The sequence below is a fragment of the Solea senegalensis genome, linkage group LG11 (assembly GCF_019176455.1).
Source record: "Solea senegalensis isolate Sse05_10M linkage group LG11, IFAPA_SoseM_1, whole genome shotgun sequence".
Lineage (NCBI taxonomy): Eukaryota > Metazoa > Chordata > Actinopteri > Pleuronectiformes > Soleidae > Solea > Solea senegalensis.
Window position 1 is genome coordinate 13,226,070 of NC_058031.1, and position 13,805 is coordinate 13,239,874.

At 41.4% G+C, this 13,805-nt stretch overlaps 1 protein-coding gene across 2 annotated transcripts; it reads left to right on the forward strand.

The window, feature by feature from the left end:
* Window positions 1-126: 126 nt before the first annotated feature.
* klhl17 (kelch-like family member 17) lies at window positions 127-12,409 on the forward strand. 2 transcript variants are annotated; one of them, XM_044038073.1, is made up of 12 exons: window positions 127-333; window positions 2,997-3,255; window positions 4,036-4,157; window positions 4,250-4,471; window positions 6,610-6,726; window positions 6,814-7,027; window positions 7,253-7,397; window positions 7,689-7,856; window positions 7,978-8,066; window positions 8,703-8,776; window positions 8,921-9,102; window positions 10,343-12,409. In XM_044038073.1, exons 2-12 carry the CDS (start codon window positions 3,042-3,044, stop codon window positions 10,569-10,571), a joined length of 1,776 nt encoding a protein of 591 aa, XP_043894008.1. In that variant the 5' UTR covers window positions 127-333; window positions 2,997-3,041; the 3' UTR covers window positions 10,572-12,409. The 2 variants fall into 2 exon arrangements, with proteins under 2 accessions (XP_043894008.1, XP_043894006.1); XM_044038071.1 differs by lacking the exon at window positions 127-333 and adding an exon at window positions 918-1,108.
* Window positions 12,410-13,805: the final 1,396 nt, after the last annotated feature.

The following is a 13,805-nucleotide window of genomic DNA, read 5'->3' on the forward strand; positions in this document are numbered from 1 at the left end:
ACTACTATTTGGCTTTTGGTAATAAACGAAAGTCCAAACTTTTCTTATGGTTGAGGAAAAAAATAAAATCATCATGATAAAAAAAAAAGATCGGCGAGCACAGAAACCTCAAAATTCCACTGCCGAAGCTATGCAGACAAGACCAAACAGTGTTTTGATGCTACACGTGAGGTTTTTAATTAAATGGGCAGCTGCTCTGGAATCAAACCTCTGAAAAGAGATTGTCCATTTTTATGATTTTGACTGCAGTAGCTTCACACAACTACAAAGCTGGGCAAGATTACGAACAGGAAGAAAGCAGCGCTGTCACATCGACACCGACGACGACTGGTGGTGAGGACTGGTTTTCATTCGCCTGTCAATGCAGAGCTAACGTTAGCTAGTCAGTCCATACATAGCTCAGGGCATTTTGACTCGAAAAATCTGGACGTTGATTGTATTTTGACAGAACATTGACGAACATAAAGTTTCGTCACCATGGGGAGGAATATTGTGTCCGATTTAATACATTATTTGAGTTGTAATTTGTGCCTTGGTCGCTGTTGGCTTGATTCTCTTGTCCGGGCTAACCGAAGAAAGACATGGCCCCGATTTTGACCAATCATGGTGCTTCTAATCAAACCCCTTTCGTGACGGCGTAGACGTGTTTGTCGATCACACTTCCGGACTCTGATCCGACGAAAAGGGTTGCTTAAGGACGCATTTGTCCAATCAAAATAAATAAATTAACACCCAGAGCAAACTATGAAAGCTTGCACTTATAAACTTTTCTGTGTCTTTTCACCTTACTCTCGTTCTCCCGTTGTATCTCAATTCAACATTATGATCAGCCTTTATATGATCACATCCAGTAGTGTGAGCTCCACCTTAACAACCCAGTGTAAGCTGAAATGCAGTTTGTTTTTTTTTGCATTGACGTCAACCGCGTACAGCCACACAACACGAAACAGACGCCTTTTTCATATTTCCTATGCTTAAGTCAGAATGTGGACAGATAACCAGACACTCGTGCCGAGTTCAAACCAATTTGACTGCGACAGCTTCTGATTTATCTGCCATCATTTCGAGGAAGACACTGTGTCAGAGGATAACTGCAGCACGGCTCTCGGTAAAGATTTGACACATTCATTCTGTGTAACGCTGCTCCTGCAGCTGATAGATGCTCGTATTCAAAATAGATGAGTGGGGGGTTGGGATTTCTCCAGATCAAGGATGCTTATGCATGAATGGTAACACCCATCACCCCACAACTACAAGCTTGTTTCCACTGATGCTGTGTGGATGTCACAAAGTTTTGAGCCACGCAGGGAGAGAGAGGACATTTTAATATACATGCCTGGGATGAACAGGACAAGTGCTTTACTCAGTTGGTTTTATCTATGGCAGCAGTTGTGTTGTTTTGTCTGTCCCAACCCTCCTGAGCATCCCTGTGTCAGTCTTCAGTATTGTCTCATGTTATTTCCTTAGCCTGAGAGCAGACAGTTCCCTCAGAGAAGGGGAGGCTGGTGTGTTTTGCAGTCTAGTGCGTTTTGGAAAATGTAACCTAAAGCTAGACGCCAGGCAGCTGTTGTGACATTTGAGATGGTCCTCAATGGCAATGGCAGAGTATTGAGTTGTAGAGTCGAGTGCCTCTGAGCAGATGACAACATTATTATGATACACTGATCTAATCCTTAGTAAAAGTATTGGAATATTAACTTGAGTTGAATCAATAGAATGCTAGGTTTTTTTTACTACCATGAAATACTGTGTTGCATTCCTTGGACTTTAAATTAATTGATACATGCCTCTTTAGTTAGGTTGTTTTTAAGCTGGGACACTACTCTTATCAAATATGATAGGGGAATTTAAAACAAGTATTAAAGCACAAATAAATTAAATTAAATCCAATTCAATTAGATTTGTATAATGCCACATACATTATCTCAAAGCACTTTACATAGTAAGGCACAAACCTTACAATATTATAGAGGGACAAGAGAGAACCCAACAGTTCACACAATGAGCAAACACTAGGCATCAGTGGAGAGAAAAAAACCCTCCCTTTTAACAAGAAGAAATCTTCAGCTGGACCTCACTCAAATCTATTCAGCCATCTGCCTCGGCTGGTTGGGGTGAAAAGTTTTAAAGTAACTGGAGAGTTTTATCCAACCTGAGTATATGGCACTGCAGGATGCACTCACTTAAATGACAGGTTATGTGGTAATACATAATAACAATAATTTACCCAGTATAGGATCTTTTAAACAATGCATTATTCCTTATCAGAGGAGCTTTACACATTTTAATAATCGGCTTCTGCTCATACTTTTCTACCCAAGGTATGACAATGAAGCATATTTGTGTGAAAATGTCTTTTTTTGTTTATTGTTTTAGATGTGTGATGTTTTCTAATTTAGCCCTAGCTGGGTGTACACCATACAGTAATCAGTAAATTCATACTGTATAACAACAAGATGCTTCGTGACAATGGTTATGCAACGCTCTGATGTGTGTTCTCTCCGTCTGAGAGCAAGGCAGCTGAGTGTACAAAGAAAAAGGCCAACTCAGGCAACATCCATTCCTCCTACCCTGCCTACCCGAGGCTACAGCTGGGGTGAGGTGGTGGTTTTGCTGTGAATTCTGGCACTGATAAACTTGTTAAAAACCAGACAGTCTAACTAATGAGAGGCTTACGTCAATGTGATTCCTGTTTCAGTAATAATGCCTGTCTTCTGACTCTCTCTATTGTCATAATGAGATTTAATCAGTCTTGACACTTAAGGCCAAGATATAAAATAAAGCCAAAAAAAAAGCCAGTCAACCAACTATAGTTTGTGATGGTTGTGACAGACAGCTGTCAAGGTGGATGTTGTCACACTAACAATAGGTACAATGATTGTCCAGGACATCTGTCATAACACCTGCACAAAACCTATGCTCTGAAGGCATTCTTATAGTTTAATAATGTTGCCTTCTATGTTTCTTCTATTCATGTGTTTTTCTCTGGGTTCCAGTTGTCCAGAGTGCGACCAGGGTCCACGACTGCCACACCAGGCACCATGATGGAAGGGGGCATGCAGTTGCTGAACCGCGATGGCCACAGCATCTCACACAATTCAAAACGCCACTACCATGACTCCTTTGTGTCCATGAATAGGATGCGTCAACGTGGCTTGCTGTGTGACATTGTGCTCCATGTCTCCAACAAGGAAATCAAGGCACATAAAGTGGTGCTGGCATCCTGTAGCCCCTACTTCCACGCCATGTTTACCAGTAAGTGCAGTCCATGCTGTCCATCTTGTCTCATTTATTACTGTTTCCATTTGTTTGTGCTTTTGTTTCTGAAATCCATGAAACCCAGCATATTGCATGCCTCACACATTCTAAGCTCTGACATCAAACTTTGCACTATTTTGCTCTGTTGCTCATAGTTTGATGAAACAACAATTCATGTGTGCAGTGAACGCCACCTCATCCATTCAGCATCACCGCTTCCTTCCCCCTCTTCCTGTCTGTGGCACAGGTGGTCAGATGAGGTGTGTGTTTATCTCACATTTCCTCCAAATACAAGACCTTTGTTAGGTTACAATGTGTCTCCTGACAATTACTTTTCTGGATTTGAGACTCAGCTGCTGAGCCTCCTCTCACTTATCCAACCCTGCCACTAATTGGCTAATTTCAGCACAATCTGCTGATCTTTCATGATCACTAAAACAACAAAATCACAGCTCCCCATATAGATACTGTTTGTATTTTTGTGAGACTACTAGGAGATGAAACATTAAAACCTCCTAACCCTCTGTTCAACTGGAACACCCACGTTTCTCAAGGGTGTATAGATTCAGACATTTCAAATGCCTCCACAGTTAAAACAACTGATAGGAGAGTGGTCTGTAACAAATGAGCTGTGCAGATATCAGGCAGCTGTACTGTATACATTAGGAGCTGCCATGTGTCAGCATGATTGAAAAGGGAGGCAATTATATCAGCCAGATTTACAGCTTAGAACTTGTAGGAAGAACGTAATCACTCTCTTTGTGTGTGGTCATGCAGATGAGATGTCGGAAAGTCGACAGACCCACGTGACCCTTCATGACATTGACCCACAGGCTTTAGAGCAGCTCATCCAGTATGCCTACACAGCTGAGATTGTGGTCGGAGAAGGCAATGTGCAGGTAAAGCAGAATACTCTTTTGATTTGACACCCCCCCCATTCAAAGTGCAAATAGACATTATAAACTGTGTATTTTTACCTGTGCTTGTACAGACATTGCTCCCTGCAGCGAGTCTGCTGCAGCTCAATGGGGTGCGGGACGCCTGCTGTAAGTTCCTCCTCAGCCAGCTGGACCCCTCCAACTGCCTAGGCATACGAGGCTTCGCTGACACACACTCCTGCAGTGACCTGCTCAAGTCAGCACACAAGTATGTCCTACAGCACTTTGTGGAGGTGTCCAAGACAGAAGAGTTTATGCTGCTGCCACTGAAGCAGGTACGACTTTGGTGATCTGTTTCTGTCTCCTGCTGTGTCTTCAACAAAATAGTAACTTTAGAGGAAGCAGCTTTAACAGGGACATGTTCATTGTAGAAAAATAATAGCCAAGAGTAAATCTGTCAAATAGAAATCTGCCCTCATTTTGTTAGTCAGTGTTGTTTTATTCTATAAGCACATAACTTGGTCATAAAACATTAAAAAAATGTAAAGGCTCCTGTCCGGTAAACAAAACATTCAAAACAGATATGGCCTAATCTCAGTTTACTTTGACAATTGGTGGCACCCAAAATACTATAATGACATTAATTATGAAATAATAATAATAAGAAGAAGAATTATTGACTTTTGTGCAATTTACACTGTGCCTAATCTTGGCACAAAGGTGCTGGTCAATCCCTTAAAAAACAGGTGCACCTGTTTGTTTGTCTGTGTGTTCTACATACATCTGACACACCAGCAATTGCTTAGCTACTTCTGAGGTTAGTAAATAAGGGTTTCTTTTTTTGTTTCACTGTTGTTTATTCAGACATTGTTTCAGGAGAAATTCTTCTCCATTGAGTAGAGCCAACAGTCAATTCCTAAACTAGAAGGATAAATTGCTGAAGTAGCCACATACCTGCAGCTACTGTACTTGTGTGTTGTCAGAAGTCCTAGAAAAGACAGCATTGTTTGCAAAGAAACCGCCCCAGTTAAATAAAGGTTAAATAAATGATTAAAGCAGGCAGGGTCCATGTTTAAACAAAACGGGTAGCCCCACCCACCAGACCTGCTAACAATGAAAAGTTGGTTCTCAAGTCTAAGGGGAGTCATGTTTATCAGAAAAAAAGCTTTAACCAATCAGTCACCTCTCATATGAAATGGCATCAGGTTCAAATAAATGCTTGCTGAGCCGTGTCAATTTACAATGAGTAATACAGTGTGTAAAAGACTTTCAAACCTTGAGACTGAATCAGCATTTTGAGTGTGTGGGTTCAGTTAATTACAATCATAAAAGATAAGCAACCTAAAGTCAGATTAACAATGAGACCATTTATTTTTCATTGTCTTACCCTTTTCTTAAGCGTTTCTTCTTTGTCATAATATGGTACCAACTGTTCTGAAAGACTCCGAGCTGTATGCCCCATATTCCCTTTATCTCTCTGTGAAGGATGTGGCAGGATGCCGACTAGAATGTAACATTGCACGTGTGGGACGTTGTGAAGGCAACAAAGGATGAATGCTTTCTAATTACTTGTGTGTTAAGGCATCTTGTGCGTTGTGACGTAGTTGAAAGCATTTTCATTGATACAGCCTTGTTCTTGGCGACTAACCACAAGTACAGTCAATACTCCTCTATAATCAGTTTTTACACCTCTACACACACACAGTGTGGTACCTTAATGGTAACATTATGCAGTAGATGCATAAAAGGGGGTAAGAGCGACTACAGCATTGGACAGCAGCAATGGCAATATTTCCCAGTGTCACTGTTTCTCACTGAGATGTTGCCCAGAACTGACCTGGCAAGACAGAAGCAGCAGCAGCAGCAGCAGCAGCAGCGCGACTGGCCACTCTGGCCACACCCTTGTCTGCCAGCTTTGGGTTGATCTGGGAATATTGCCAACCAGCCACTCAGACTGCAGCAGTCGTGCCACAGACACACACACACACACACACACACGTACACGCACACACACACACACACAGAGTGGTAACTTAAATATATCACAGCCCCACCACACACACGTAAAGACCTTAATATAGCACGCGAGTATCCTTGTGGGAATGGATAAAATTAAATAGTGACTAAAATTATTGTCAAAATACTGCACCACCGATACTGTCACATATTAGTCTGGATGAAGTTAATCAAGTCAAGATTAAGAAAAGTACAGGAGGAATAAAAGCAACAGTGCATGCAGCAGACATATTCAACAGGGACTAATGTTGTCTGTGTCCAATGCAAATGCCTTTCTTTGTTGACTGTGTTCAGAACTGTCATTGTCCTGTGCTTTTTTTTTTTCTTCAAAGACATGCCTCCGTTTGCTCCCCTCAGAAAGTTACAGTTGAATTAAAGGCTGTGTAAATTTAAAATTCATTGTGTTAAATCATTACAAATAAAGTCTCTGCCCTTTCGCTTTGTCCTCTTCATCCAGGTCCTGGATTTGATCTCCAGCGATAATCTCAATGTGCCATCTGAAGAGGAAGTGTACCGGGCTGTACTGAGCTGGGTGAAACACGATATAGATGGACGCAGGCAACATGTACCTTGGGTAAGACTCTCAGAAGTGTTTAGTTGTTTCGTTCTACCTGTAATATGACCCAAACTGACCAACCCCATCATCCTCTGTTTCGGTCAGCTGATGAAGTGTGTACGGCTTCCTTTGCTGAGACGAGACTTTCTGATGAGTAATGTTGATACGGAGCTACTGGTACGTCATCACTCAGAGTGCAAGGATCTGCTTATCGAGGCTCTGAAGTACCACCTGATGCCTGAGCAGCGCGGAGTCCTCAGCAACAGCCGGACGCGGCCACGCCGCTGTGAGGGCGCCAGCCCTGTGCTCTTCGCTGTTGGTCAGTGTTGCACCCATCTTATGTCGCTCAGAAAAATCATTCAAAATTATGCCATTTCCTACTTTTCTATCATATCTCGCAGAGTGAGGATTTTTTTAACTTGGAGATCTACTATAATTGTATGAGAAGTGTTTGTTTGGTTTAGATTTGCCAACCGCTCAATATTTTATGTTAACATTACTGCTTGAGCGTAAAGTTTATTTTCTTTAATTTTGTGTGACGCAGGTGGTGGCAGTTTGTTTGCCATTCATGGAGACTGTGAGGCTTATGACACCAGGACAGACCGCTGGCACATGGTGGCATCCATGTCTACCCGGCGGGCACGGGTGGGCGTGGCAGCCATTGGCCACAGACTCTATGCTGTTGGAGGGTGAGTAATAACAATCATGATCAAACCTATTTAAGCACTATCTCAACTCTTACTCCAACATGATTTTGTAAAGTAAACACAACCTTACTTTAATCAAGAGGAAAACCTGGCAAGTGGAATATGAGTTTGATTTAAATGTAAAATAAGTGCAAAATGAATTGCTTGGTCCTTCTGAAAAGCTGTTAATGTCTTCCCCTTTTAGAATGCTCTTTTAATAAATTGACTTGCCATGCACTGCATATTTATTAAGGCAACATTCTAATATTTCTATTTATGTCCACATTTCCTCAGGTACGATGGCACCTCAGACCTTGCAACCGTGGAGTCTTATGACCCCATCACCAATGCCTGGCAACCCGAGGTTTCCATGGGAACACGGCGGAGCTGCTTGGGTGTGGCTGTCCTTCATGGACTGCTGTATGCTGCAGGAGGTTATGACGGAGCTTCCTGTCTCAACAGGTATACATACGCAGACTGACGATGAATACTGAATACTTACTTTCTACTTCTGATCATTAAGACAGTTATATTCAATATAATAATAATTGAAGATGAACTAAGGCTTGCTGTCCTCCCACAGTGCAGAACGTTATGACCCTCTGACCAGCACATGGACCTCAATTGCTGCTATGAGCACCCGTAGAAGATATGTCAGAGTTGCAACTCTGGGTAGGTAATTGCCAGAAAACGTCACAATATGCACCGCTCTGCAGTCTATATGTTTGTTTAACTTTCTACATTTAAATCACCAAAATCACCAGGGAGTAGTGCTGGGCGGTATACTGGTTTATGCCGAAAACAGATATCGCAAGACCGGTTTGTGAAAGATGGTACATGGCGTAGCAAAATACTGTTTGATGGGGGTCCCTTTTCACTGCTGCACCCCACATGCTTCAGGGCTTAGCTGAAGGAAGTAACTGTGGTAGTTATTGCAGAAATGATCAATTGACTCTACTACCTTAGCAAAACACGTGTCTGAGAGTAACAAGAATGTATACAGTTAAGTTAACACACTCACACTCAGCTGTGCTGCTCCCTCTCTTGCTCAACCACTCGTGCAAGACAAGGACACACGCACGCACGCACGCACACACACACACTTAGCTGTGCCTCTCTTTCTCGCTTGAGCGCTCACTCGTGCTCATGCATTAAAAATACCATTGTATACTGTGAAACAGTAGACATTTTGAGAAATAGATATTACATTTGTGGTTATACAACCCAGCACTGTCAGGGAGTTACCACTTTGGTATTCAAATCTTAATATTTACATTCTGTGAGTGTTTACTCCCATTTCCTATCCAGATGGCAGCTTGTATGCAGTGGGAGGTTATGACAGTTCCTCTCATCTTGCAACAGTGGAGAAATATGACCCCCAGGTAAAATGTTTACTGTTAAATTTATCATTAAAGTAAAATGCCTGTTGTCTGTTGCCAGGTTTAGATCAGTGGAAGAAACAAAACCATGACATGATGGGTGACGCTATACACGTGTGACCTCATTTCTCTTGATTTTATTAACAGAGCAACACATGGACTGCCATTGCCAACATGCTGAGTCGGCGCAGCAGTGCCGGGGTGGCTGTGCTGGACGGCATGCTTTATGTCGCAGGAGGCAATGATGGCACCAGCTGCTTGAACTCTGTGGAGCGGTTCAACCCCAAAACCAACACGTGGGAAGGAGTGGCCCCCATGAACATACGCAGGTCAGTCCGGAGCCAGAATCCAAAGCAATAAAAAGAGAGCATGGTAAAAAATGCAGCGAATACAAACATTTGCGACTGTCTGCACTTACTTTTAAGAAGATGGAACAATTACACAGGAGGTATCAGGATGGTTCTACAATAGAAATGCATGGGGGCCTATTGTAAGAGATTAGAGCCATCAGAGCAGACAAGATGGCTGCTTGCATCCCAAACCGCCCCACAAAAAACCCAAAACCACAAGCCCTGCTTGTTTTATTACAGTCAGAGATGCCATTTTGAAATTTAAACACCAAAAACAACAAGCATGCTAATGGAATCTTAGGCTCAATCACTCATTATAAGCCTCTGCTTTTGTTTTTAATCAACTTGTTGTATTACAATCTATAGAGAGATTTGCAGCATGTCCTTGCTGTCCTTTTCTGACCTGGCACAGTTGAGAGAGATGGATTAAAGCTTGAAGGGCTGATGGCATATGACAAAGAACCTGATATCTAGGGAATTAAATTAAATTATTTACACCTTCGCCATCTGAGCCATCAGGAAACGCCAAATGCACAGTGTCTACTGAGAGTACTGAGAATGTGAAGCCTTTATAACAAAGCTTAGGTCAGCATGGGTGGATGGTCCTAAACCCTAGTGTTTCCTCAAGTTAGCCAGAAGATTAAAATCTCTTTTGACATGGCACCATATGACTATCTGCAGGTACTACAGGTCAAAAGGAGCCTTTTTTCACCCCCAAACAGTTTCCGTCTTATTTCTCAAAAGTTTAAATTTATGCAATTATGAAATTGCATAATACAAACCTTTAACCTGGTCTTAACCTAAAACCAATTCTAACCCTAAACCTAAAGTCTTCACCCCCAAAACCCCTTTAAGTTGTGAGGACCAGTCTATTTGTAATGATTCTCTGAGTCAAATTAATCTTGATCCTGTGTGGTCTTTGGAAAATCAACAAATCCTTTTTGTTGATGGAAAATGGAAAATGATCACTTTCCACTTATTATTGCATCTTCCATCAAATAATTCCATTATTCTTCAGGCACTCTGTTATAATTGATAATCAAGTTAGTATTATTCACACATATTGATATCCTGAAACTGGTTTGACAAAGGATTATCACTCTTTTTACATTAAAATAGCAGTTATTGGTTAATTTATAATACAAATCCTCACTGAATACAACAGGTGTCCATTGGATCTTTAGAATAATTAATTATTATTTTTTCTCTCTCTTTCCAGGAGCACACATGACCTGGTGGCTATGGACGGCTGGTTATACGCAGTGGGAGGAAACGACGGCAGTTCCAGTCTCAACTCCATCGAAAAGTACAACCCGCGCAGCAACAAATGGGTGGCAGCGTCCTGCATGTTCACGCGGCGCAGCAGTGTGGGTGTGGCTGTGCTGGAGCTTCTGAATTTCCCACCGCCCTCCTCACCCACCCTCTCAGTTTCCTCCACCAGCCTTTGACACGGGGTCACTGCTTGGCTGAGCTCAGCCTCTGCTGCTACAGCCCAGGCTGGCTCTGGGAAGAGACGCAACTGCTCAGTTTGAGATGAGTTGGAGGAGGAAGGACAGAGGACAGAAGTGGAAAAATAAATGGGTGGTCAGCAGCGTGTGGATGCCTGAGCATCTACTGTACAGCTCCACCAGCTTCCACCCTCCTCAAGAGTATAGAGATATTACTCGGTAAAGAAGCAAGAACTGTTCTCTCCTTAACTTCCTCTTCCTCTCACTTACTCTCCAGTGTTTGATACACTCATCGTAAAACATGGTGGGCACTACTGTAATGTGTAATGTAACAGTTTTGGGTTTGGTGTTGCCGTCTTCTGCGAATTTTTTATTTTTATGTCAGGGTTTGTTTGTTATTTTGCAATAATATATACAAAAGAAAACAATGAATGGATTTGCTTTTGGAATGTAGCATTTGACAAGTTATACCATGCATGTTTACATACTGGCACTGACTCCCAACAGGAGACTAAAATGTTGTAGTGCTGCTGTGTTGCACTAGGTGGCAGTAAGAGGCAATGTTATCAACCAATTCTTTCCACATTACAAAAGAGCATGGATACCAATGACAGAAAAGCTTGGCCCTCAGAATTGTATTCAAAGGCAGAGCTATTATGATGAAATATATGTATTCATAAAATATAATTGACATTGTTTTAAAAAAAAGAAATGCTTTTACAAGGAAACAGATCAGATCTATGCCTATTTAAGAGTGATTTTAATATATAACGTGTGTAATGTGCGTATTGTCATTGGAAATGACAAAGAGAATGTCAAAGTGTGAGAGAGGTTGTTGTTCAGTCTGTGTGTGTTTGGAGTTTCTCCTGAGAGTTGCATTTTGACCTGTAGCCGTTCATTTGCATTTCTTAATATTTCCTCACTGCCACAGTTAAGACCTCACATGAATCTGAACCATGTTTGCTGCATTTGTGCTAAAGGCTTAATTCCCTTTGCTAACCTGTTGATCAGTCAAATGAAGTCACGGTTTCTGTAAAAAGATATGGATGTGCATATAGTCATCATACATGAATCAGCTTAAAATTGCATTAAAGCAGGAAGTACTACTGTAGTTGACCTTCAGCATTTCAATACTTGACAAGAATAAGTAATGTTGTTGACACTTGGTGCTGTCATATTTCCTGTTACACTCCATCAAGTATAGTTTCTCCTTATATTACCTCATTTTTGAAGTTGAACTAGAAACAACCTTTTGATTAACCACAAGTACAGTACAGCTTTGGAACCTGTGAGGCGTGATTCTGGAGTTTCACCGTTGAACTTGCACTTTCTAAAATGGATCATTTTAAGTCTTGGGATTCAGTTCAGTTCATATGTGATGCAGTGATACCATGCCAGACTTCTGGGAAGTTGCCTTTTTTCCTTATTTTGAAGGATTTTGTTTATCAGTTTTATTTTGTTGATCTAAATCTACCTTAAATTTAATTTATGCGTTCGAGAGGACCCAGTAGAATGGAGGCTGTGATGGTTAATTGGAGATACTGTTCCAGCGTAACGTCAATGTGAGCAGAGACAGACTTGAAGAATAAGGTGCACAAAACCACGTCAAAACTTTGGCCTCCATTCTGCTAATTGAACTGTAAATATTTTTGCTTAAGTTATGGATGTGCAATTTCAATGTGACTTTTTTTTTAGTTTGTGTTAAATGTGGTGATGATTGTTTATTTATATTTGTTATTTATGAGAAACCTTAAAATATTGAATTTTGCACTATTGTGAAATGGAGCAATACTTAACACTGTAAAAAAAAAATGAAATAAAGTTGTTTTCAAATGTGATTACATGTCGACTTTGAACACATGCATACAGACTGGCCAGTTCAAGATACAAATCATATTCTAGAAGCATCAGGTTTTATGGCTGCATCTGAGCGTCTTCGTGACATCTCGCTCTAGAAAGAGAGGCAGTTAAACGTCCAATGGAAACGCACAAAAACACACGCGCACACTAAAGGTTGTGTGTTTGTTGCTAGGCTCACCATACACTGTTGCTTAGTACCTTCCTAACATACTCCTGTCACGATGATCTAAGCAGACAGCTGAACACTCTCACTTTACCCTTCTTGACCTCAGGCACATGGCATTCACACCTGTGGCTGCCTCTGCTTGCACTCAAATCTATGAACTTCCACTCTCAATACAACAGGCCAATTACAGTACACAAAAAAGCAGAAATACCACAAGCTTTGAATGAGACAAAAGGTTTAAGCTAGATTAACTGTATTTTGTAAACAATGCATGAGGAAGTGTAAAGGCCTGTGTGCATTTAAATGTACATTGCATAACAACATAGATTGTTGGTGACACATACAAATGCAAAAAGAAACAGGAGAAAGTCAACCCAGCTAACTTCAATTTCGATATAAAAACTCAAATATTCTACCTTTTCCTCAAAGATTCGTAGTCTGAGTAAGATAGGCAATGAGACAACTTGCAGAGGAGAAAAGTGATTTATTGGCAGTGTAAGTGTGACTCCACCTCTGTAGGTGGCGCTGTATCTCTCCGTCATGGACGGTGAGATGGATCGTGCTGTGCGGCTGTGTGTTTCATACCTGCTGTGCATGCTAATCGTGATACAAATTAGACGGAGCATGACTCTTGTCGTTGGTGTTTTGTCAGAAGAAGAAAGACGCCGCTGGCAACAGTGCTGCAGTTTATGCGTCATCTTCTTCTACTTCTGACCACAGTCCGACTAAGCGTATGCATGCAAGAGTAATCGGACTATGAATCGCATTATCCAGGTATGTTAGTCCGACTAAGACTAGCTCATATTTTAGTCAGACAAAAGTGTTAACATGACATCAAGAAAACCAAATTATTGTCTTAGTCCGGACTTTTAATATGTATATAAACACACCAACTGCTGTGAGGAAGACTCATATTCTGCAGCTTTGTCTCACACACACACAGGCTGTCAAGTCATTTTTTTTTACCTAATCATCAGTCACAGCGAAAAAGGCCTTATTCCATCGTCTCACTTTGCTACTATAGCTGTTATGCTTCCGTCATTTCCATCAAGTCAAATGCGTCACAACAGTGTGGGAATGTGGCCACAGACATGAAAACAAAACACTGTTACACTGGGAAACACAGAGAGACTTGTGTCAAGCCGACTCAGCATTGTGTGAACTCATTTGGCAAGGGTTTGAATGTGATGGACATCCAGTTATATTTT